This window comes from Anabrus simplex, chromosome 4 (genome assembly GCF_040414725.1).
Source record: "Anabrus simplex isolate iqAnaSimp1 chromosome 4, ASM4041472v1, whole genome shotgun sequence".
NCBI lineage: Eukaryota > Metazoa > Arthropoda > Insecta > Orthoptera > Tettigoniidae > Anabrus > Anabrus simplex.
Genome location: NC_090268.1, coordinates 115,687,303 through 115,713,196, shown reverse-complemented (window position 1 = coordinate 115,713,196; position 25,894 = coordinate 115,687,303). Strand labels below are relative to the sequence as shown.

Here is a 25,894-nt window from a genome sequence, read left to right as displayed (position 1 = left end):
CCTATCCTCGCCGCTAGATGAGGGCTTCATTCAGTCCATTCTTGACCCGGTTAAAACTGAAAACAGGCTGTGGATTTTCATTTCCATTTCAACCGTAGATTTACAATTGAGATAACGTGTATAGTCCAAATGTATGAAACCGAGCTTACTAAACTTTCTCGTGTGACTTTTGAAATTCTACGCGGGGCACACTACACGAACGAAACGAAAGACGTATTCTACATAAAAATATATATAAAACGGAAGCCTTTGTAATGTAGTGTTGCCAAATCGTATTGAAGGAAAGATGGGTAGATTGATCACAAATGAAGAAATTTGAATCTACTATTGAAAGGAGGTCGACTTGGAGAATTTTCTCCAGAAGAAGCTAGAAATTGTTCACTCTGTTAGAGGGAATTATAATGGATAGGATTTGGAGAGGGAGTTGGGGGGGGGGGCGTGCACGAATACACAAAACATAGTAGAGTTGATGTAGAATGTAACAGTTACAAATAAATGAAGAGTTAAGTAGGAGATAGGATGGCATGGACAGCTGATGGAAACAGTCTATGGACTGCTGACTTAAATGCTAAAAATTGATTTTTAAAAATAATTAGCATGTTCCTTTTTTTTTTCTCACGGTAGGTCCCACAGAGATTCACAATGTAAGCTGTATTTCGAAAAAATGTGGCAGTTTGGGTTGATAAGATCTCAGGGTTACCCTAATAGGCATGCTGTCATGAAGTTTTTTTTTTTTTTTTTTTTTTTGTTTTAAGGGGCCTAACAGCGAAGGTCATCGGCCCCTAATGGTACGAAATGAAAGAACAAAAATTACAAAGGCATCCACTGACCAAAATAAAAATAAAAAATGTCATGAAGAATGAATGGATGGACAGGAACCCAACAAAACACAAAACAAACAAAAACAAAAACCAGTGGATCGGATTCAATAGAGAACGAAAAGAACAGTATTACCGACCAAGGAACCACTCATAAAGCACAATGATGCTTGGTGTCTAAAGGGGGTGCAAAATCCACGTCTAAGGCCCCACAGAATGGTACATGTCGCGAGTAAAATAGAACCATGGTAAGTGTCATGTTGGGGTATTAATCAGAAGTAGCGAGGACTCACGGTGTTCCACAAAAGATGGTACTACTCACAAGTATTGTACTTCGTACAGGTAACGCAGACCTATGGTGTTTCACTCACAATGGCGTCACTTACAGCCAACGCAAACCTATGAGTTTCCGCACCTAGGGTACTAGTCACGGGTGCCGGTCCCAAGGGCCCCGTGGTGTTCCGCACATAGTGAGTACTAATCACAGGCAACGCAGACCCACGGTGTCGCTCATATAGTGGTACAACTCACAGGCTACGCCCAGACCCGCGGTGTTGCCCACATGGGTACAACGCACGGGTACTGGAATCCACCAGGCCAGGCTTTTTACTGCAACGAATCACAAACATATTTCGTACCATATTAGTGATACTACTCGCAAGTACATGCAACCCATGGTGTTCCCCGCATGATGGTACGAATGAAGAGTAGTTTCATGGTTCTAATTAAATCATCCCTTGGTCGCCCCTTGTAGTCGCCTGTTACGACAGGCAGGGGATACCGCGGGTGTATTCTACATGTGCATCCCCCACCCGCAGGGGGTAGTGTGTTTGGTCCGCGAGAGGTATTTTATTTCCCTCAAGTCCGCCGGCAAGCCGGTTAGGACCCCCCTATCCGCCACCTGGGACGCGCCACGTGGGAGTGTCACCTCTCCCCCTGCTACGCCTGCGTAGCAGGTTCGTGGCTGTCATGAAGTCAGAAATATTTTAAAAAATACACAGATACAGTGTGGTTTGATTTTAATAAGTTTATTTGTAGAAATACAAAAATAAGCGTTACTTTACAAATTTGATGAGAGGAATTTCAAAGGCGTTTCAGGTAGAAGATAATAGGGGGAATACTGGTTGGGTCACACTCGTAGAGACAGCTGCAGGAGTTCACTGAAGTGTCGATTAGCCCCAGTGCCCGCCATAGCCTCCCCAACCACGGCTGTAACCTCCCCATCCTCGTCCGTAACCTCCATAACCTCCGCCGTGTCCGCCATATCCTCTGCCGTAGCCCCCATATCCTCCATATCCACCATATCCACCATAACCTCCATATCCTCCGTATCCACGACCATATCCTCCGTAGCCACGGCCGTATCCTCCGTAACCACCACCCCAGCCGCCCCAACCCGTCTCTGCCGTGCCGAGGGTCTCCTCAGAGTTGGCTGCCTCCTGGAGGTCTGCGGGCAGCGCCCACGCCACAGCTACTAGCGCCGCCACCGTCAGGAACTGGAACAAGCAACAGATTTTCTTAATATCTTAAGCATACCGTAGAACAAAGAAAACTCAACAGAGTTTTAAACTGATTGGCTAAAAGCATTGTTTACGCTGAATACAGAAATTGTTTTCATTATCACGTATGGATTTGTACATAATATGTGGTACGCTGTACTAGAGTTATTTGTGCGAAACTCTGTCGTGTAGTGGCATTAGAAATGATAAAAATTGAAATTTTTACATCGTTTAAATTCTTAAATATTTATTTGCAAATTTTTTTGTCAAATATCAATTTTTTTGAACAATGGTCAATTGTGGGATAAGAAGGAGATATATGATTTACATAGCACGTCCAAGTTGTAATAATAATAATAATAATAATAATAATAATAATAATAATAATAATAATAATAATAATAATAATAATGCTATTGGTTTTACGTCCCACTAACTACTTTTACGTTTTTCACAGACGCCGGGATGCCGGAATTTTGTCCCACAAGTTTTTTTACGTGCCGGTAAATCTACCGACACGAGACTGGCGTATTTGAGCACCTTCTAAACTCACGGCTTTCTACTTCCAGTTCTCCGCGCCTACGCTGATCTGCTATTGAGCGTTATCTTTTTCCATTCATTCATTCATTCATTCACTCATTCATTCTTTCTTTCTTTCTTTCCTTTATTTCTACTTTTACAAGAGGTCAGCTCTGCAGCTCACGTCTGCGACGCTCCCATAGTGATTTCATTGGTTCTGCAGCTGATACATATTTGGGCATGCATCTAAATTAGGTATGTAATGTAATGATTTGATATGGTTGTGTACCAACACTACTCTATATACCTATACATTCTTGCAATGCACCAGTAAGAGCCATGGTTCAAATAAATAAATAAATAAATAAATAAATAAATAAATAAATAAATAAATAAATAAATAAATAAATAAATCCTGTATATTATGATTCTTGTCTACGGTTAGCGTGCTGGCCTTTGGTCACAGGGGCCCCGAGTTCGATTGCCGGCAGGATCGCGAATTTTAACTATCACTGGTTAATTTCGCTGGCACGGGGCTGGATGTATGTGTCGTCTTCATAATCATTCCACCCTTATCGTGACGCGCAGGTTGCCTACGGGGGTCAAATCAAAAAGAACTGCACCTGGCGAGCCGAACATGTCCTCGGGCACTCCCGGCACTAAAAACCATACGCCATTTCATTTCACCTCATAAGTGCAATCTGAATAGCTTAAAAGAACAAAATTAATTTAAGTACTGGTTCTAATCTCACTGTAGGCAGCCCTGAAGATGGTTTTTCGTGGTTTCCCATTTTCGCACTAGGCAAATGGACCTTAATCAAGGCCACAGCCGCTTCCTTCCCACTCCTAGCCATTTTTCTATCCCATCGTCGCTATAAGACGTATTTGTATCGGTGCAACGTGAAGCAATTTGAAAAATTAAGAAATGAGGAAGTGGTAAGGTGGAACGAATTTTCAAGAAAGTTTAAGAGAGAACGTTTTTCAATGGTATGGGCACGTTATGAGAAGGTATGACGATTACCTTCATAATAGAATTGCGGGAATGAGTGTGGAAGGGAGCAAAGGAAGAGGTCGGCCTCAAACAAGACGGGTGCATTGCGTGCGAAGGGACTTGAGCAGAAAGGACTGACGGAAGACGACGTGTGCGCCCGAGGAAGATGGAAGCGGCTCTCTAAAAATGTCGACCCCACCTGAGCGGGAAAAGACGGAGAAGAAGGAGATGGTGATGATAATGATGATGATGATGATGATGAAGGGGTATGTAAGGAGACACAAAGAGGAATTGGATAATAAACTGTAGAAAAGTGCAAAGTGCCAAATTCATGAAAAATGTGATAAGTGGTTTGAAAGGTGCAGGATACCGAGGAAGATTACATGTGAAAAGGATTATGTCCGCTGAGAATTCCAAGCGGTCATAAATGCCGCCGCTAGATGGCTATAGTGCTAAGTTGCCTGATGATGATTTCTTAAAAATGGTGCAACGTACCATTCAATTGCTTTTGTTTCTCTTTCCTGGCGTGATAAGTGTAGCATAGATTTTTATTCTATCCTATTTTGTGAATAATTGCTCTTCAAATTATAAGATATATGTATAAATATTCCCTGTGACGACGAGTTTGCCTTCATAGACAGAAGGAAGTTAATGACGAAGGTATTTGTACCCAGTGACCTACGCAAAATGTTCGAGGAAGAGGATGATGATGATGCTTGTTGTTCAAAGGGGCCTAACATCTAGGACATTGGCCCCTAAGGGTACGAAATGAGACGAAATGTTATGACAATTTAAAAATCCATAATCCTCCACTGACCAGAATTCGAGAACATGAGGAAGAAGAATGAATGGATGGATGTAAAGTTAAAACAATCAGTGGATCCGACCCGCAATGCCCCACATTCCCACAAACTAGGGTTAAACAATAGTATTACTGACTAAGGGACTGCTTCTAAAGCACAATACTGAATCGATAATGCTTGTACTCGAAATGGGTCCAAAATCCAGGTCATCGGCCCCTCATAATGGTACTTATCGCTAGGAAAATAGAACCATGGTATTTGTGATGTTGCGGTACTAATCAAACGTAGCGCAGACTTGCGGTATTCCACACATTATGCTACTACTCACAGGTAAGGAAATTCGCACATGTAACACAGACCTATGTGTTTCGCACACTGCGGTGCTATTTAGAGGCAACGCAAACCTATGGCGTTCCTCACGTAAGTGGACTAACCACGGGGACCCGCACTATCCCGTGGTGTTCCTCGCGTAGTGGGTACTAAGCATAAGCAAGGCAGAACCATGGTGTCGCTCATCCCAAGGTGTTGTTCATATAGGGGTACGAATTACAGGTACTGTAAAATGCAACTTGAGCCACACACTGCCGTTACTGATCACAAACCTAGTTTGTACCTAACATAGTGGTCCTACGCGCAATTAAAGGCGACTCATGGTGTTCCCTGCGTGATGGTACTAATTACAAGTAGTCTCATGGTTCTAATTTGATCATCCCTTGGTCGTCCCTTTTAGTCGCCTCTTACGACAGGCAGGGGATACCGTGGGTGTATTCTTCGTCTGCGTCCCCCACCCACAGGGGGTGGTGTGTTTGGTCCGTGAGATGAATTTTATTTCCCTCAAGTCCGCCGGCAAGCCGGTTAGGACCCCCCTATCCGCCACCTGGGACGCGCCACGTGGGAGTATCACCTCTCCCCCTGCTACGCCAGCGTAGTAGGTTTTTGTGGTCGAGGACGCAACGGTTGTTAAACCTTTCAAAGTAGTTTCCATGAATAGGACGTAGTTCAATTTTTTAAACATTCAAGCTGTGGCAGACGACATAATCTCTACAAAAAATCTACATTTCAAAAGCTGCCAGCATCACATACGATTCATCAGACGTAAAAATTGTAGCAGTAAAAGAATGTTACACCGACATAGAAAGGGTCCGTAAGGTGAAGTCCTAAAAAGTGGGCGGGAGGGGCATACATGCAAGAAACATTCAATCTGAACTCAATTACAGAAGAAAAATGTATGATTCATGATCCCTTACCTGGAAAGGAATAAGCAAAAATAATATTGTATGCAGATCTGTGGAGAGTGAATTGAGAACGCAGAACCTAGAATAATTTGGTGGCACTTAGCACCTTTCATATTACTAAGTTTGAATTTCCTTCAGCACCAAAATATTCCAACTTTGTCATGAAACTACCAATAATCTATGATAAGAAACTCTCATTTATAACTTTGAAACGTTTGAGGAAGAAATAATTAAAACACTGCACGTAGACTGCTTTTTAGTATTAACTTCTGTTCATAAATTTGGCACTTGCACCTTAAGTATCCAATTAATCAGACGCTAAAATCCTGACCCGATCGGGGAAAGAACTCGCCCTCTGAATCGAAGGCCACGAAGCTAACCATTCAGCGAATGAGCTGGACACCTGAAAGCTTAGTTTGACAAGGAAAAAAAAAGGAGCTGCTACAGGCGAAAGCAATGGCACATGTCTTCATTGAGGAGTGCTAGTCACGACTGGTCGTACTGGGCACCAGCTGCCGGCCGACCTTGGCCTTGACCGGCCCACCAGAGCTGTCATCAGGAATTCCAGGAGAGAGAGAAAGTGGGCTCTTGCACTCGAGTGGCATCACTTGGTGCTGTACAAACGGGGCACTAAAAGGCCTCTCAAACCAATCAGTACTCTTAAGTGTCTATCGAAGTGCTCGCCAACACATCACAGAAAAACAGATTTCAACTTCACTGGGGAACGAGCCTACATTGCGAGATTTCTGCGCTTGAATTATGCGCCTCGGCAATGAAAGGCACTGCTTTTTAATGATTCCAATGCACTACCTGAGAAATACTTGATTAGATTGTATAGATTCAGGGATCGTTTGAGGCACTCACGCTCATTTTAGTTTTAGCCGGGTGACCCTTTCTGACATCACAGTCACGCGTCTTCATGGGAAAACTTCAATCCGAGATCGACCGAGATTCGAATCTCAGCCTTCCGGGTGGAAAGCCGGCAGCTAATCACGCCGACAATAATAATAATAATAATAATAATAATAATAATAATAATAATAATGAGCGAATTGGTATTGCGGTTAGGGACGTGCAGGGAGATAGTGGGTTCGAACCCCACTGTCGGCAGCCCTGAAGATAGTTTTCCGTGGTTTCCCATTTTCACACTAGGCATTCATTGAAAATATAACTTGGAAAATATTTTTTCTTTGCTAGTGTTTTAAGTTCGCGCTAACTGAAATAGGTTTCCGGCCTCTATGGAATAGGAAACAGGGAAAGAAGCTGTATCTTATTATTAAGGTCACGGTCGCTTCCTTTCCTAGCTCATCGTCGCCATAAAACCTATGTGTCGGTGCGACGTAAAGCCAACTGTAAATAACAATAATAATATAATAAAGAAGCTTATCATCTCAAAGAAGATTTCTTTTAGGAGGAAAGAGCTAAATAAAAGCGCTCTCGGAATTCGATCAAGAATTACCTATCCCTGGAATCGCCACGCTACAGAAATGAAAGGCTCGAGTTAGAGGTGGAAATCTAAAAAGTAAAACAAGGGTTGTTGCTTCCACTGTTCTTGGCCTAAATAATCGCATTTCCTGGAGCTTTTCTAACTCAGAAAATCGTTGGAAAACGACAGAATTCACCACAAGACTCACGTGAACTTCAGCAGACAATGGCGAGCAAGCACATAGAAAACCTTGTTCATATTAAAAACCAAGAATTTATTAGCGTTTCCAGCGAGTTATTCATAAAGAATTTTAGTGCGAGGAAGTAAAGTTTTTGTGAATAGAGGGATGTGTTTCCTGAAGCGCAAATGATGGTAATTACAACATTAGTGATGATGAATATTTACAATGAGTATGAAGATTTCAACATAGACTTATGTACTGTTGACTCACAGTTACGTCTTTGAAGGACGCGATTCGTTCTCCCGCTCAATAGGCGACACGTGTTGTACGTTACAAGTCGCGGGTTGTAGAGACTCTCTACTACGTTCTTTCTGCTTGTTTTTATTTCAGGGCGAGGCTGAGATAGCACAAATACTCTTATTAGCTGACGAGACTATTTCGCCATCTTGAGCCTAGGTGGCAAGCCCCTGACCCATTGCAATATCTTTCCTTCTACAATTTGTAGTCCATTGGACAGACATTATTTAGAGTATAAAAATACATATTTCATTAAGTTCAAGAAACAACACGCATATGTTGTAAAAAAATTACGAAAAATGGCATCCGAAAATAAAATTTATTTAATCGAGGTTTCGTATTTTTCAAAGATATAAGTGAAAATAGGACGTATATCTTGTAAAATATTTTTTCTTTCGCGCTAACCGGAATAGGTTTCCGGCGTCGATGGAATAGAAAACAGAGAAGGAAGCAGTCATGGCTGTAATTAAGGTACAGCTCCCAGCATTTGTCTGACGTGAAAGTGGGGAACTACAGAAAACCATGTTCAGGGCAGCAAGTAGTGAGCTTCGAACGTGCCATCTGCTGAATGCGAGCTTAAAGTTATGCGGCCCGTATCAAGCAGCCACCTCGCTTTTGTCTTTTTCATATTATACTCCATGCGCACATTCGCTACCTTCATTTTATTATTTTGGAAACCGCAGCAAAGTTGATATTGTTGATGATGATTGTTGTTGTTTAAGGAGTTCTAACATCTAGGTCATCGGCCCCTAATGGTACTCAATGAGACGAAATGGAATAATTACAAGATTAAAGTGATGATGATGATGCTTGTTGTTTAAAGGGACCTAACATCGAGGTCATCGGCCCCTAATGGTACGAAATGAAATGACAACAAAAAGTTCAAAAAATCCACTGACCAAAATAAATAAAAAATGTCATGAAAAATGAATGGATGGACACGAACCCAAAGAACATAAACAAACAAGAAACAAACAAACAACAAACAGTGGATCCGACTCAAAAACGGTCATAAATAATAGTATTACTGACCAAGGGACCACTTATAAAGCACAGTCATGAATCAATTATGCTTGATATCTAAAGGGGTCCAAAAACCAGGTCTAAGGCCCCTGAGTATGGTACATGTCGCGAATAAAGTAGAACCATAATATTTCTCAAGCTGCGGTAATAATCATAGGTAGCGTAAACAAACTGTGTTCCAAACACTAAGGTACTACTCACAAGTATTGTACTTCGTACAGTTAACGCAGACCTATGGTGTTTCTCACACAATGGCGCCACTCATAGCCAACGTAAACCGATGAGGTTCCTCACCTACGTGTACTAAGCACGAGCGCCGGCATTCCCGTAGTGTTCCTCACATAGTGGGTACTGAAATGAAATGGCGTATGGCTTTTAGTGACGGGAGTGTCCGAGGACACGTTCGGCTCGTCAGGTGCAGGTCTGTTCATTTGACTCCCGTAGGCGACCTGCGCGTCATGATGAGGATGAAATGATGATGAAGACGACACATACACCCAGCCCCCATGCCGGCGAAATTAACCAATTAAGGTTAAAATTCCCGACACTGCCGGGAATCGAACCCGGGACCCCTGTCACCAAAGGCCAGCACGCTAACCATTTAGCCATGGAGCCGGACATAGTGGGTACTAAGCACTGGCAACGCAGACCCACGGTGTCGCTCATATAGTGGTACAACTCACAGGCAACGCCCAGACCCGTGGTGTTGCTCACATGGGTACGACTCACGGGTACGGGAAAACCACACTGAACCCCGCTTGAGTGCTACGAATCACAAAACTATTCAGTACCTAACAGAGTGGTACTACTCGCAAGTAATAATAATAATAATGTTATTTGTTTTACGTCACACTAACTACTCTTTTACGGTTTTCGGAGACGCCGACGTGCCGGAATTTAGTCCCGCAGGAGTTCTTTACGTGCCAGCAAATCTACCGACACGAGGCTGACGTATTTGAGCACCTTCAAATACCACCGGACTGAGCCAGGATCGAACCTGCCAAGTTGGGGTCAGAAGGCCAGCGCCTTAACCGTCTGAGCCACTCAGCCCGGCACTCGCAAGTAAAAGCGACCCATGGTGTTCCCCGCATGATGGTACGAATCAAGAATAGTTTCATGGTTCTAATTCAATCATCCCTTGGTCGCCCCTTGTAGTCGCCTCTCACGACAGGCAGGGGATACCGCGGGTGTATTCTAGATGTGCGTCCCCCACCCGCAGGGGGTAGTGTGTTTGGTCCGCGAGAGGTATTCTATTTCCCTCAATTCCGCCGGCAAGCCGGTTAGGACCCCCTAACCGCCACGTGGGAGTATCACCTCTCCCCCTGCTACGCCTGCGTAGTAGGTTCGTGGCAAGGTTAAAGTGACCCACTGTCAATTATTTTAAAAAAGTGATGACGAAAATGACTATGAATATAATCTGTTGATTTATTTCACAATTTTACTATAAAAATATCCGGCCCCGTGGCTAAATGGTTAGCGTGCTGGCCTTTGGTCCAAAGGGCCCCGGATTCGATTCCCGGCCGGGTCGGGGATTTTAACCTTCATTGGTTAATTGCAATGGCTCGGGGGCTGGGTGGGTTCCGCATTAGAATTCATCACAGGTAGGGCCCCATTCTTATAGACGCGCAGGTCGCCTATGCGGCGTCAACGCGAAAGACCTGCATTCGGCCTCTTCGGAGGCCGCACGCCATTAATTAATACTGTAAAAAATATAAAATAGGCTCTAAAATATATAACTTACGGTATATAAATATAATATTGAATAAGGCATATCCATTGAAGTGAAATTGTGTGTTTCATTCAAATTGAAAGTTAAAGGAAAGAATATATTGAAAATACACAAAGATAGATGGAAACATAGTATAAAAAACGCGTTTAACAATTAAAATTAAAATTAAAATTAAAAACAAACAGAACACTTTTAAAGAAGATAAAATAGGTCACTATCTCTTATAAAACGGATGGTGATGTCTGCTGACCACTCATCTTCTCGTAGAATGAGGAGGATGGTACTCGGGAGTTCTAGACTACGACGCGGATCGGCCAGGTCTACGCACTCCGTAAAAATATATACTGTCAGATGACCGACGCAAGTACACACCCTTCAGTGAGGAGCAGTGCGTTGCTATACGATAGGCGATCCGAAGACGACATAATAACACTGCTGTTATTTCTTATCCAATCGCTCTTCTCGATTCAGAAATAATAATAATAATAATAATAATAATAATAATAATAATAATAATAATAATAATAATACTCTTAGTACTCATTAATCATAATTATATTCTGCACTTTACGTACGATTTATATTATATAGATGATATGATATTTTTTTTAAAGTGTGGTTACTTTTCTTAATGGTATTACTGTTACTATTGTCCATATTATCATATTATTGTCATCAGTAGTTATTATTAAGTGTTCTAGGTTATGACTGGTTAAGTGTAAGAAAGGGAGTACATCCCTAACTTTGCCAGGATAAATAAAACATATTACTTACTTACTTACTTACCACGCTTGGACAGTATGTACATACATTGAAAAAATCCAGTGCGCCATGAACTGGAATGAGAATGGTACACGCCTACCTGTCAAGTTTATCCACAGCATTCCCTGCCTGTCGTAACAGGTGACTGAAAGGAGAGCGGGCGCTCTCAACATAGGAGCGTGAGTGGGCAACCACGGGTCCTCTAGCTAAGTCTGGTATTTCTTCGACTTACTCGTGCTAGGTTTCTCATTTTAATCTTTCCTATCCGACCTCCCTTGTTCAACTCTTGTTCTCTTCCGATCATCAGATTTGCGAGACCTATGGAGTCTTTCGTTTTTACATCCTTCGTGGCCCTTTTCTTCTTTTGCCGATACCTTCATCTTTCGACGGATCGAAATCCTGCCGTTTCCCCCTCTGATTAGTAGTCTAACGATAGGTTGCAAGCCCAGCTGTAGGTGCTTGCTCTTAAGACAATAATCACCCCCACCGAGAACAAAGAGCTGTAACGGATTAATAAAAACAAATAAGTTTGAAGCTGTATATGAATCAAGATACGCAGTCATTGCCACAGGCTTTCCAGTTTAATGTTGAATTTGAACCACGGGGACGTAGCGATTTATTTCAATAATCGCACATGCATTAGCCGGTAATTCATCCACGGCCATCTTGGTAAGCCGGCCCCCGTGGTGTAGGGGTAGCGTGCCTGCCTCTTACCCGGAGGCCCCGGGTTCGATTCCCGGCCAGGTCAGGGATTTTTACCTGGACCTGAGGGCTGGTTCGAGGTCTACTCAGCCTACGTGATTAGAATTGAGGAGCTATCTGACGGTGAGATAGCGGCCCCGGTCTAGAAAGCCAAGAATAACGGCCGAGAGGATTCGTCGTGTTGACCACACGACACCTCGTAATCTGCAGGCTTTCGGGCTGAGCAGCGGTCGCTTGGTAGGCCAAGGCCCTTCAAGGGCTGTAGTGCCATGGGGTTTGGGTTTGGCCATCTTGGTAAGGAGACAGTTACTAGGTAATTTGGAGAACACGCCTCCACCTAACAAACTTAGTTTCTCAGTCAGCCACAAGTCAGCATGTTAGGTAAACCATATTTATACTGAAATTCGACACCTGAAGGTGTGGGATTAGATAATATCTGTCGTAAATGGCGACTACAGTAAAGGGAAAATCCGCAATGGAAGCTTTCTCTGTGGATCAGTTGTGAAGTGTCGACCTCTGGGTCCCCAGGTCGTGGGTTCAAACTCGGCAGAGACAGTCGCATTCCTTGAAGAGTCCAATCGATACTCGATATCTGTGTTTACCCAACAACATTAACTAAAACCTTAGTAATATATAGCCAGAGAGTGATCTAATGCACTCTTCCACCTGGAAGAATAAAACAGAATGTCAAATTGATGATGATGATGATGCTTATTGGTTAAAAGGGCCTAACATCTAGGTAGATAGTCGCATTCCTTGAAGAGTCCAATCGATACTCGATATCTGTGTTTACCCAACAACATTAACTAAAACCTCAGTAATATATAGCCAGAGAGTGATCTAATGCACTCTTCCACCTGGAAAGATAAAACAGAATGCCAAATTGATGATGATGATGATGATGATGATGATGATGATGATGTTGCTTATTGGTTAAAAGGGCCTAACATCTAGGTCTTCGGCGCCTAATGGTACGAAATGTAATGACAATTTAAAAGTCTAAAATTCATCCACTGACCAGAATTCAAGACTTGAAGATGAAGAATGAATGGATGAATATGAATTTAAAATAATCAGCGGAACCAACTCACAGTACTGAAAGTTAAAAGTAATTCCAAACTCGATCGACCGACTAGAATTCAACCAACTTAAAACAATGATCTTGGCTGAAGTATAGTGTATCCTCTGTTTGCTGGGATATCCGTAACACAGAGCTTAAGGTCCAGCAGCCAAGTGCCGTTGCTTACTTAGCACCACCCGAGAGACACGTGTAGGGTATTTTAAGGTTATACCTATGGACGTGAAGCAACGATTGTATGTTTCCTGTGTATCCTTATTTTTGCCATACGAAATAAATAAATAAATAAATAAATAAATAAATAAATAAATAAATAAATAAATAAATCTTAAAACAATCAATGGATCCGACTCGCAATGCCCCACATTCCCAGAAACCATCTTAAAGCAACAGTATTACTTACCAAGAGACAGCTTCCAAAGCACAATCCTGAATCGATGTTGCTTGTTATCTAAAGGGGTCCAAAATCTAGGCCAATGGCCCCTCATAATGGTACTAATCGCTAGAAAAGTAAGAACCATGGTATTTCTCAAGCTGCGGTACTAATCAAAAGTAGCGTAGACTCACGATGTTCCACACATTATGACACTACTCACAAGTACTGTACGTCACACAGGTAACGCAGACCTGTGGTGTTCCTTACATAATGGCGCCACTCATAGACAATGCAAACCCAGGGTGTTCCTCACATAGGTGTACTAATCACAGGGAGCCGTACCACCCCGTGGTGTTCCTCAAATAGTGGGTACTAATCACAGGCAACGCAGACCCCTCAGTGTCGCTCATATAGTGGTACTAAACACAAACCTATTGTGTACCTAACATACTGGTACTACTCGCAAATAAAGGCGATCCATGGTGTAACCCACGTGATGGTACTAATCAGAAGTAGTTTCATGGTTCTAATTCAACCATTCCTTGGTCCAACCATTTAGTCCCCTCTTACGACAGGCAGGGGACACCGTGGGTGTATTCTTCGTCTGTGTCACCCACCTATAGGGGTTGAGAGCAATTATAGGCCTATCTTTCCCGTAAATTGTGAAAAATTTCTAGTAACTTTACTGTACGAGGAATAATACATGAGGAGCTAATTTGCAAATAGGCAATCAACACTCAAACTGAATGATTTTAGAGTTTACACAATGCGCCTTCAAACATAAGTTAACTTGGGGGATGCACACGGCTTAATGTCCTTATACAAGTTGTTGAGTAAAAGTGACTCGTAAGACTCTTGTCTTACTCAATCGTAACTGAGCCAGAACATGATTGTGCACTAGCTGCGGGGATAAGAATGATGTTTCCAAGCCTGTTGATAAGAGTAAGGACATCCTACAAGGAGTGCGCTACTCGGCTTTAGCGGAACAAGTATTCATATTAAAAAAACTGTAGGCTTAGACGAAATACTATGGTTATGAAATAATTATTAACTACCGTTGGATCTATTAACAACTCTCACGTAAACTTCTTCTTCTATTTTCTACTGCTTTTCCCACACCTGTGGGGTCGCGGGTGCGAACTGTATAGCACATGTGGATTTGGCCCTGTTTTACGACCGGATGCCCTTCCTGACGCCAACCCTATGTGGAGGGATGTAATCACTATTGCGTGTTTCTGTGGTGGTTGGTAATGTAGTGCGTTGTGTGAATATGAAGAGGAAAGTGTTGGGAAAAACGTAAACACTCAGTCCGTTGGCCAGAAGAATTAATCAGAAGCAATCAAAATCCGCGAACCGGCCGGAAATTGAACCCGGGATTTTCTGAACCGAAGGCCTCAACACGGACCATTCAGCCAATGAGTCGGACAGACAGCTCTTGCATAATATCACATTTAAATGTTAATTCAAATCTAAGATCATTCTTTTAACATGGCATAAGTCGGCGGAAGCAAGTGGCCACGGTTGGTCCGTGATCCGACAGCTCTACACTTCGACCGGCCAACCGAGCAGAGGAGGGGTACCCGCGGCTCTGCCGTGGCACGACACCTCTGTATTGTGGAGCCGGATAGGGACTTATCCCCATCGTCGGCTGTCCTGAGGATTGTTTTCCGTGGTTTTTCATTTTCCTGCACTAAGGCGAATACAGGGGCAGTTCCTAATATAGTCCACGGTCGCCAACCCTCTGACCTTCTCCGCACATCTTCTTCTCCGATGCAAATCTCCTGGCCTGAGAGACGGCGACAACGTCTAGTAGGCCCGCCTCCCCATTCAGGGGAGGAATTAAAATATTTAGTAGTAGTTTTGAAATAAATGCTTACAATTTAGAAATACAAGTTAAATTAAATACTACACTACATCTTCACAATAGACTACTATGCCTTTAAGCGTTCAGTCTGCAAGCCTCTTGAGTATTTTCTAAACGCCACAACAATCATCTATTTACAACTACAGTAGTTCTGTGACCTCGTTTAGTTCTATATCTCTTATCTATAAATCATTAGAAACTGGTCTAACCATCGTCGTCTTGATCTCCCTCTACTTATCTTACCCTCCATGTCCGAATTTTTTATTCTCATAGGTAAACTGTCCTCCTTCAATCGCTTCACATGACTCCACCACCGAAGTCGGTTTAATCGTATAGCTTCATCTATCGAATTCATTCCAAAATTAGCCTTCACCGGGTGAGTTGGCCGTGCGATTAGAGGCGCGCGGCTGTGAGCTTGTATCCGGGAGATAGTGGGTTCGAATCCTACTGTCGGCAGCCCTGAAGATGGTTTTTCGTGGATTCCCATTTCCACACCAGGAAAATGCTGGGGCTGTACCTTACTGTAATTAAGGTCACGGCCGCTTCCTTCCAACTCCTAGGCCTTTCCTATCCCATCGTCGCCATAAGACCTGTCTGTGTCGGTGCGATGTAAAGCCACTAGCAAAACAGAAAACCTTCATCTCCACATTCTGAATACCCTTCTGCCATTGTTCCCGTCCGTTTGTATCAGAAATCATTCTCGCTACCTTCATGTCTGTTACTTGTAACTTATGAATAAGATCTCCTTGAGTCCACCCAGCTTTCACTCCTGTAAAGCAAACTTGGTCTGATGACAGACCGATGTACAGGTAGTTTCGTCTGGGAGCTGACTTCTTTCTTACAGAATACTGTTGATCGCGACTCTGAACTCACTGCATTAGCTTTCCTGCACATTCATTCAATCTCACTTACTATAGGTCTGCTATCATCCTGGGAGAATACACATCCTAAACACTTGAAACGATCTACCTGTTCCAGCTCTGTATTCCCAACATGACATTCAGTTCTCTTAGGTTTCTTACCTACTGACGTCACTTTAGTCTTGGAAAGGCTAATTTTCGCACCGTACTCATTGCACCTATTTTTAAGTTCCAAGATATTAGACGGGAGCTTTCAGCACAATATGACATTACGACCAAGTCTTACAACATTTCCACCTAACTAAATCCTTCCCTATATTTGTTGTATACATTGTTTTAATGAATAACCTGTTAATGATAAATAAATATATCTAATTATCTGTCACTTTATACCTTTCAGTAGATGATTCATGTACACTATGAATAACAAAGGTGAAAGATTACAGCATTGCCTAACATCTGCGAGGAGGGAACCACGAACTCATTCTACAATTAATTCTCACTGCAGCCAAATTGTCAACATAAATGCATTGCTAGTTTTTAATAATCTACCTTTAATCCCATAGTCGCCCAGTACGGCGAACAACCTTTCCTTCGGTACTCTAGATCTACGAAACATAAAAATAACTTTTTATTCCTCTCGCAGGATTTTTCAGTTACCTGGCACATAATGAAAAATCTGATCCTGGTCTGATACCACACTGGTTTTCATCCCACTTACTCTCAACCACTGATCGCACCCTCCCTTTCAACACGCCATTGAACACCTTCCTGGTATGCTGACCAATGAAATACCTGATAAAATAATCCACTATCACTAATAAACTGGATAAAGGAGTGTGCTAACTACGTTTCATCTCGAAATATGCAATACGTCGTTTAGATTACGGCGAGCGTAGATCGGCCATGTCCACGAACTCGTGAGGATTTGTAGTGCGGGTTGCAAGACGGGACCATGGACTTCATGTTAGGTGCTATAGAACATATTTTGGGAAATTCGCAACTTCCACCTTATAAATACATTTAGATTTACGAGAGGATTCGAATATGTGGTGACTGATAGATGATCTCCAAAACCAATTCAAAGGGAAAATTGGATTCTGGTTTTTGTTCCTTAGAAAGAAGCTTCTGGTTTTCCTCCTGGATGACTGAGATTCTAATTCCGATGCATTCTCGGCTGGAATTTTCGCCTAAAAGTTTCATAATATCAGAGAGGGCATCCAGCCAAAACTCTCTGTTGGAAACATAAAATGAGCCACAGAATCCAGCAATATGTTCTATAAGCTTAAGAAAATGGCGATAACGATTTTTTGTTTGGAAGGTGCTTAACGTTAAAGCCATCAGCCGCTGATGTCATGGTATGAAATGGAGGCTTAAAATGTACTCATTGACTAGGATACACACGCAGATGAATTTAAATAACCTGAGGATCTGAACCAACAAAGCTTTATTTTAATACAATTATTTTAATACAATACATAAATATTTTTTTCAAATCTTTGTACTTAGAATTAAAAGATTCTCATCGAGGGAGATGGTGTGATTAGGAGCGCACAGCTGTGACTTTGCATTCGGGAGATAGTGGGTTCGAAACACCCTGTCGGCAGCCCTGAAGATAGTTTTCCATGGTTTCCCATTTTCACACCAGGCAAATGATGAGTCTGTTCCTTATTTAAGGCCCAGGATGATTTTTTCCCACTCCTAGGCCTTCACTATCTCATCGTCACCATATGACCTATTTGCGTCGGCACGACGTAAAGCAAGTTGTAAAAAGTAGAAAAATAAATATGATTCTCCTGATAGCAATATATTGAATTATTTTGAAAGTGAGGAGAGTTACGGCCGAGGGTTAAGTTACTGGTTTTTCATCAAGACTGGCATGGTTCGAATCCCGGCCGATGTCAGTGGGATATTTGAAATAAAATGTTACGTTCCCTGTAGTTCTGATTCTTCATGAACACTGGAAATTTTGCGGCCAAGATCACGATAGCAAATCACATATCTATAATTATTGACCTTTTCTCGAGGTTCACTATAAAGTTCTTTATGCAAAGGTACCTATACACTATATTCATATCGACGGATGAAATCACTGTCCCTCAGCACATGAGTGAAGAAGCCTACTGCGCGCTCATCAGTTTTGAGAAAATGCGCTTGGAGCTCGTTTAGATCCATACACTCCGCGAGGACGTGAACTAAAGCCAGGAAATGAAGAGATTTACTAGTGCTCATGGACTAGGAAGAATAGTCATCAATTTCATGAACATCCTGCAAGTAGTATACATCCTCATCTTCGACGGAACAAGTCTTTGCAATGAAGAAAATAACTGAAAATTGTACAACGCGATGGGGAAGACTGGTACCTGCTGTGTTATAAAAAAATAGTTTAACTTAGAATATCATGCCGCATACATTAAAACAGAAAGATGAAAAGGTATTTAAAAAGAAGATAAAAATAGGGCGTATTATTTAAATTTGACTACGATAAAATACTAGCGTTCAAATCCTGATAGATTCCAAAACAGAACATTCACCTGAATAACCACAAAGTTGAAACCTGTGACTGTTGTTTGTGAACTAGGAACAACAGGGCTATTATTGACATCTTCATGAACTACATTAAGAAAACATTGCACGGTAACTGAATTATGACGGCCCAAGCAGCTGCAAAAAGGCCAGGAAGCGTGCACAGTAATAGATTTCAGAAAGAAATGTCTATGAGATGGAAGTAAACTTTATCTGGAATGATTAAGGAGATAATTAGCGAGTGTGGGTTCGAACTTTGGACCTAGAATAACATTCTAGTCATCTGTGCAGTAGTAAGATGTAAAATGAAATTCTATACAGAAAATAGCGTATTTAAGATAAATTTTGCAGAAAAATTCAGTTTACTTGAAAAGAGTCACGATGTATTTCTACCTCAAGGTAGAATTGCGTTTCGAATAAAAATAAGCACTTTGATTTGTAAGTCTGGCATTTTTTAGTGTGCGTATTGAAGTAAAACATGGAATTTGAGTTATTTGTGATAAAATATAACGTCTTTTAATATTATCAATGTGAAATTAATGTCCTATTTTCTTAGTGTTAACAGCAAAATAAAAATACATTAAGTAAATACAGTTTTACATTAATTTTAAATTGATACAGGTTGAAGAGTAACACACGAAAAAATAAGTTTATACCGATGAAAACTCACAATAATGAAAATAAAATATACAAAATTAACCAAATTCATGTCAAGGAATCACTGAAGCATAAAACACCGAGCGAGTTGGCCGTGTGGTCAGGGGCGTACAGCTGTGAGCTTGCATTCAAGAGATAGTGGGTTCGAACCCCACTGTCGGCAACCATGAAGATGGTTTTCCGTGGTTTCCCATTTTCACACCTGGCAAATGCCGGGGCTGCACCTTAATTAATGCCCCGGCCGCTTCTTTCCCACTCCTAGCCCTTTCTTATCCCATCGTCGCCATAAGAACTATCTGTGTCGGTTCGACGTAAAGCAAATAGTAAAAAACATAAAACATGCCTGATAATTCGTGTTTTCTTGTATAACTTGCAATTACATTGTTTTTAATGACACATCCTTTTAGCATCTACTGTATGTACAATCTTGCTAGGACCCCAAAATACATTTCTGAGTTGCTGGGGCAAACTTGGGATATTTGAACTTAACAGCCAACATAATTTTCAGGCCGTTCAAGAGGGTTCATACTCGTCGGTTCAAGTTTCTCGAAGAATAAAAATAAGAAATAAAGTTTCATTTGAAGAAAATCGTTGGTTTGGGATTTCTATCGCATTTCAATGAAAAATTCTTATTTTGCGAATATCTCGCATTTTATATCGTAGAAAGGCATTAAAATTGGTTTACAGGTGATCAGAAATTAAAATACAGAAGTACAAGCCTTCGTAAGCATTTTGTGTAATATCTCTATTGCGAAAAGTTTCCACCCCCATTTATAGAAAGAACGTCAGAGATTGGCTGGAAGAGCAAACGCTGAAACGAAGGGACCACAAAGAAGAACACGTGATTTATAAAATGAAGAAAAGTATATTGAAAGGCAGTATAATACTCACCAAAAGGCGATACATTCTGGATGTTGCTTGGAGAAGAGTTGTTGCCGGTATTCTGAGTGACCAGCGCTTCGACTTGTATTTAAAGTAGCGGCCGACAAGGGAATCACCGGTCGGGTTAGATGCGTGGCTTCCCCCTCCTTTCTTCCCTCTAAAGAAGAAGAGACCAGACAGAATTCCTCCCCACCAAGTGAACCGAGACCTTGAGCCAAACCATTTTATTTAGTTTGTAGTTGACAGCTAAAGCAGGTCAAAACCAGGCACTCACCACATCCTGTTTTACTCGTAATTGAAGTTGGTCATGGCAAAGCAAGGATGTTCTCTTATTTTACATTGTTCGTTAAGTCTGTACCAAGATAAGAAGGAATACACTCACACACTTTTTCAACACTTTCACTTTCCTCTGCGTGTCACACCAAGCTCGCCCTTACATCATCAATTCTTAAGGTTACGAGATCACAAAATTATTTTAGAAGCTACAATTTTCAGTATTAGCCAGCAACATTGTTGTCCAGGTAGTATTAATCTATATAGGCCTATTATTCATACATAAAGCTATCTTCCTGCGAGTACTTTTCAAATTTTCACCCAATATTTTTTTCTTATATTGTTTTCGTCTCGAAACTCCCGTGCCGTCAGGAAGGGCATCCGGACTTGAACCCCCGACCAGAACCAAAATGAAGCTAGGTGACTCTTGCGACCCCAGAAATGCCTGGGATGAGATGAACAGAGGTAGTATTAAATAAATCTTTTTTAATTTTTTTTTTTTTTTGCAAGCTGCTTTACGTCGCACCGACACAGATAGGTCTTATTGCGACGATGGGGTAGGAAAAGGCTAGGAGTGGGTAGGAAACGACCGTGGTCTTAATTACAATACAACCCCAGTATTTGCCTGGTGTAAAAATGGGAAACATGGAAAACCTCTTTGGGCTGTTGACAGTGGACTTCGAACCCACTATCTCATGAATGCAAGCTGATAGCTACGTGACCCAAACCGCACAGCCACTTGCTCGGTGTATTTCTTTCTAATTTTGGTGGTGATGATTATTATTTTGAGAGGAAGTATAACTAGGCAACCATCCTCTATTAACACTAATCAGAGAGAAAAAATCCCAGGGGTCCGACACTTTGAAAAATGAAGGTATTGGTCAAAGATGAAGATCCACGAAGGCCATGAAAATCAGAAAACAAGAGTTGACCAAGGAAGGTCGGTAGGATATATGAAAGTGAAGAGCCTGGCACAAGTATGTGAAACCAATGTCAGGACTCAGCTAAGGGCTCTGAGGTCATTAACTCGCGCTCCCAAATTAAAAGCCCCTGAGACAGCTTTTAGTCACTTCTTGCGACAGGCAGGGGATACCACGAGTGTTATTCTACATCCCTCACCCACAGTGGGGTCTTACCTTTGATGAAGTATATAATAATAATAATCGAATGGTCTGAGCTACGTGTGCACATTATTTATTTGATGACAGCTAGAATACCTGTATGTCAATTTCGACGTTCCTCTTTATTCTTCCAGACGGCAGAGAAATGGATCTCTGTTAGTCAATCTGTGACTGAGTTTTAATTTCGTCGGGTAAACATCAAAAGTGCGACCAGAGAATTTTCACACGACGACATCGTTCGACTAGGAGCGTTGACATGTAGTGCCGAATGGACTATTTCCACCCTTCGAAAATGTGAGTACCTCTAGCGAGTTTGATGATTATGCTGATCCTTGTTGATCAAAGGGGCCTAACATCTAGGTCATGGGCCCGTAATGGTACGTGATGATGATGATGATGATGATGATGATGATGATGATTGTTGTTTAAAGGGGCCTAACAGCTGGATCATCGGTCCCTAATGGTACGAAGTTGGACGAAATGAAATGATAATTTACAAGTTCAAAATCATCCAGTGACCAGAATAAAAACGTGATCATGAAGAATGAATAGAGAGATATGAATTTAAAACAATCAGTGGACCCGAACGAGAAACTATCATAAACAATAGTATTACTGACCAAGGGACTGCTTCTTAAAGCACAATGCTGAATCGAGTATAGTTGCTGTCTAAAGGGGTACAAAATCCAGGTCAACGACCGCTCATAATGATATTTATCGCTAGTTATGAAGAACCATGGTATTTATCATGTTGCGGTACTAATCAAAAAATGCGTAGACTCGCGGTGTTCCACACATTATGGTACTAATCACAAGTATTGTACTTCACACAGGTAACGCAGACCTAAAGAGTTTCTCACATAATGGTGCCACTCATAGGCAACGCAGACCCACGGTGTCGCTGATATACTGGTACTAATCACGGGTACTGGAAAACCCACACAGACTCACCTTCTGTTGCTACTAATCACAAACCTATTGTGTACCTAACATAGTGGTACTACTCGCAAGTAAAGGCGACCCATGGTGTTCCCCGCGTGATGGTACTAATCCCAAGTATTTTCATGGTCCTAATACAATCATCCCTTGATCGTCCCTTTTAGTCGCCTCTTACGACAGTCAGGGGATACCGTAGGTATATTCTTCGTCTGCGTCCCCCACCCACAGGGGGTAGACAGAGGGGGAAAAAGAGTTAAGGAGGGATCCGTCACTTAGAAAAATGAAATAACGGACGAAGAAAAGCAAGGGCCACGAAGGGCGTGAAAATGAAAGACTCCCTAGGCCTCGAATGCTCTAATACCATCGGGGTCGGAAAAGAACAAGTGTTGATCAATTGCGGTCGGACAGGAGAGATGAAAGTGAGGAGCCTGGCACAAGAAAATGTACGCAATTCCAGGACTCAGGTAAGGCCCCCGTGGTCGCCAACCTACGCTCGTAAGTTGAGAGCCCCTGGGGTCCATTTAAGTTGCCTCTTACGACAGACAGGGGATACCGCGGGTGTATTCTACATGTGTGTCCCCCACGTACGAAATGAGACAGAATGAAATATTGCTAAAAATTTCAATTTAGTCACTGATTAGGATTTTTTAAATGATTATGAAGAAAATGATCAATTTAAAATTATCAGAGAATCTTATTCGATGTGCCTTATTTCCTTATAAAATTATTTAAAAATTAGTTTAACATGTAAAGAAATTAAATAAGACCTTGTCCTTAAAGTGAAATCATATATTTCATTGGCATGAAAAGTTAAAAAAATGAACATACTAAAAATACACAAGGATTGATAAGAACATAGTCCAGAGAATAAAACGTAATTAACAGTAAAATAAAAACTAAAAGAAAATACCACTTTTATACGCAATAAAATAGGCCACTATCCCTCAATGACAATCTACTGACTGCTCGTCATCTCGTAGAATTAGGGAGATGGTAGTCGGAAGTTTTAGATTACGGCGCAGATCGAACAGGTCCACGTACTCCATAACGATGTGTACCGCGGTCAGATGACAGCCTCAAGTACTGCACACACAGAACGCCAGAACGGGTCTTCCCCTGCTTCTCTCCTGGAAACCCGAAAGGAAGTCTTCCCTATATTCGTAGTTCATTTGTTGGAATTGAACCCGTGATCTTGGGATCCAGAAACCGGCAGTGCACCACTGATACACAAAAGGATCAATGATGTAATAATAATAATAATAATAATAATAATAATAATAATAATAATAATAATAATGTATGGCGTAGGGATGTGGCGAACTCATCGCCCAGTGGTAAACCACTGCAATCAGCCACCCGAGTATTGGCGGGAAAACCATAACTATTCGGGTAAGGAGGAAATGCCTGCCTGCAGCCGGAGAACATCTTGAGGCCCTCCAGGGCTAACAACCTTGGTTGTATGTAGAATGAGCAATTTGCTCCAAGCTAAGCTAAAGCTTCTCAAGCATGATGGTAAAACAAAGACATGAAGTTAATACCCCAGGTGGCAACTTTTCAAAGAAATCCATCGTCGCCGACAAGCGACGCATGCATCCCGTTCGGATTCTGGGGGGGGGGGGGGGGATGCAACATCAAGCTAAAGACGAGTCGGAGCGTCTTGGAAATCCTGAACAGTCACGAAAGCTGAAACCCATATCTAAGACTTTTTTGGCAACGTTCAACATAAACAGTTTAATACAAACTGGTAAGATGAAACAGCTGACCAATGCCCTCCACGAAAATAAAATCGCAGTAATGGCTCTGCAAGAAAACCGCTTCACTGACGAAGATACGTTTGAGTCTGAAGGGTAGCGGTTCTTCAAGAGCAGATCCCATAAGAGAGTAATGAAAAACACCCCTATCTTCGGTACAGCTTTTGCTGTCAACACCAGAATTCTTAAGTCAGTCTCAAATTTTGAAGCTGTTAATGATAGGTTATGCCTACTATCCCTGCGTTGTGCAAATAAAACATATACGCTAGTCAATGCACATGCTCCAACTAATGAACAAAACAAAAAAGACCTGAAAGGCACAGATAGATTCTGGAACATTCTGGATGCCAGATTAGCAAAAATCCCAAAGCACCACGTCAAGATCATATTGGGTGATTTTAATGCACAGGTAGGACGTGAACGGAAACACAGGAAAGTTGTTGGGCTCTACCCAGCACACAAAAGAACCAACAAGAATGGAGAACGCCTCGTTGAACTATGTGATAACTACAACCTCCAACTGATGTCAACACACTTTCGTCACTTACCAAGAAAACAGATGACATGGAGATGCCCAAACAAAACAATAGGAGAATTCCAAATAGACCATGTTGCTATATCTCGAAGATACAGTCCGGAAATCATGAACGTTACCGTAAAAAAGGGAATAAACATAGACTCAGACCACTATGTATCAGTAATCAAGTTTCGGCCAATCCCTCCCAACAAAAATAAGAACGAACCTACCATAATTCGCTTTGACACAAAAAAGCTCAGAGAAAGAGAGAATGAATTCAAAGAACTTGCCCGACCAGTGGAAAAAGACTTCAACAGCACAAGAAAGCAGATGATACAAGCTGAAAAAGGAGTGGCGGAAATCAAGAAGAGGAAGAAGCACACGTGGTGGAACGATAACTGCGAGAAGACCTTAGGGGATCGTCTGAATGCCTGGAAAAAGTATTACACCTCGAAAAAAGAAGAAGATTGGAAGATGTACAAAACACAACAAGCACAAACAGCAAAAATAATACGCAGTGAGAAACGCAAGTATGAAAAGGAACTACTGGACAAGATTGAGCAAGACTTTCATAGAGTTGAGACCCGTGAATACTTCAGAAATTTTAATAAGAAGGTACAAGGATACAAGGCACCTTCCCTTTGCTTTCTAAGGAAAGATAGAACTCTTGCAACATCAAATGAAGAAAACTGCAAAATCTTAGCTAAGTATTTTAACGACCTTCTAAACTGTGAAAAACCAGCCAACCCCATCAAAACAAACAAACCAGTGAGCCAAAACCTGCCATCTTCTCCACCAAATCGCGATGAAATCAAACGCCACATAAAGAGACTGAAAAATAACAAGGCTCCTGGTGAAGACTCCATGATTGCAGAACTGTGGAAACATGCCCCGGAAGAAGCAATTGACATCCTACACCAAACCATTGTAGATATATGGGAAAAAGAACAACTACCAGAGGACTGGAAGCTAGCCTTGATCCATCCTTTAAACAAGAAAGGAAATATAAGAGATGTGAACAATTACCGTGGAATTTCTCTTCTGCCAGTAGCCTACAAAATCCTG

The 25,894-nt window shown here is 41.8% G+C and overlaps 1 protein-coding gene across 1 annotated transcript; it reads right to left on the bottom strand.

Moving 5' to 3' along the window:
* Positions 1–1,825: 1,825 nt before the first annotated feature.
* On the bottom strand, positions 1,826–20,395 carry LOC136872469 (uncharacterized). Its single transcript, XM_067146282.2, has 2 exons — positions 20,238–20,395; positions 1,826–2,314 (listed from the first exon to the last, which is right to left on the bottom strand). Exons 1-2 carry the CDS (start codon positions 20,250–20,252, stop codon positions 1,991–1,993), a joined length of 339 nt encoding a protein of 112 aa, XP_067002383.1. The 5' UTR covers positions 20,253–20,395; the 3' UTR covers positions 1,826–1,990.
* Between the last annotated feature and the right edge of the window lie 5,499 nt (positions 20,396–25,894).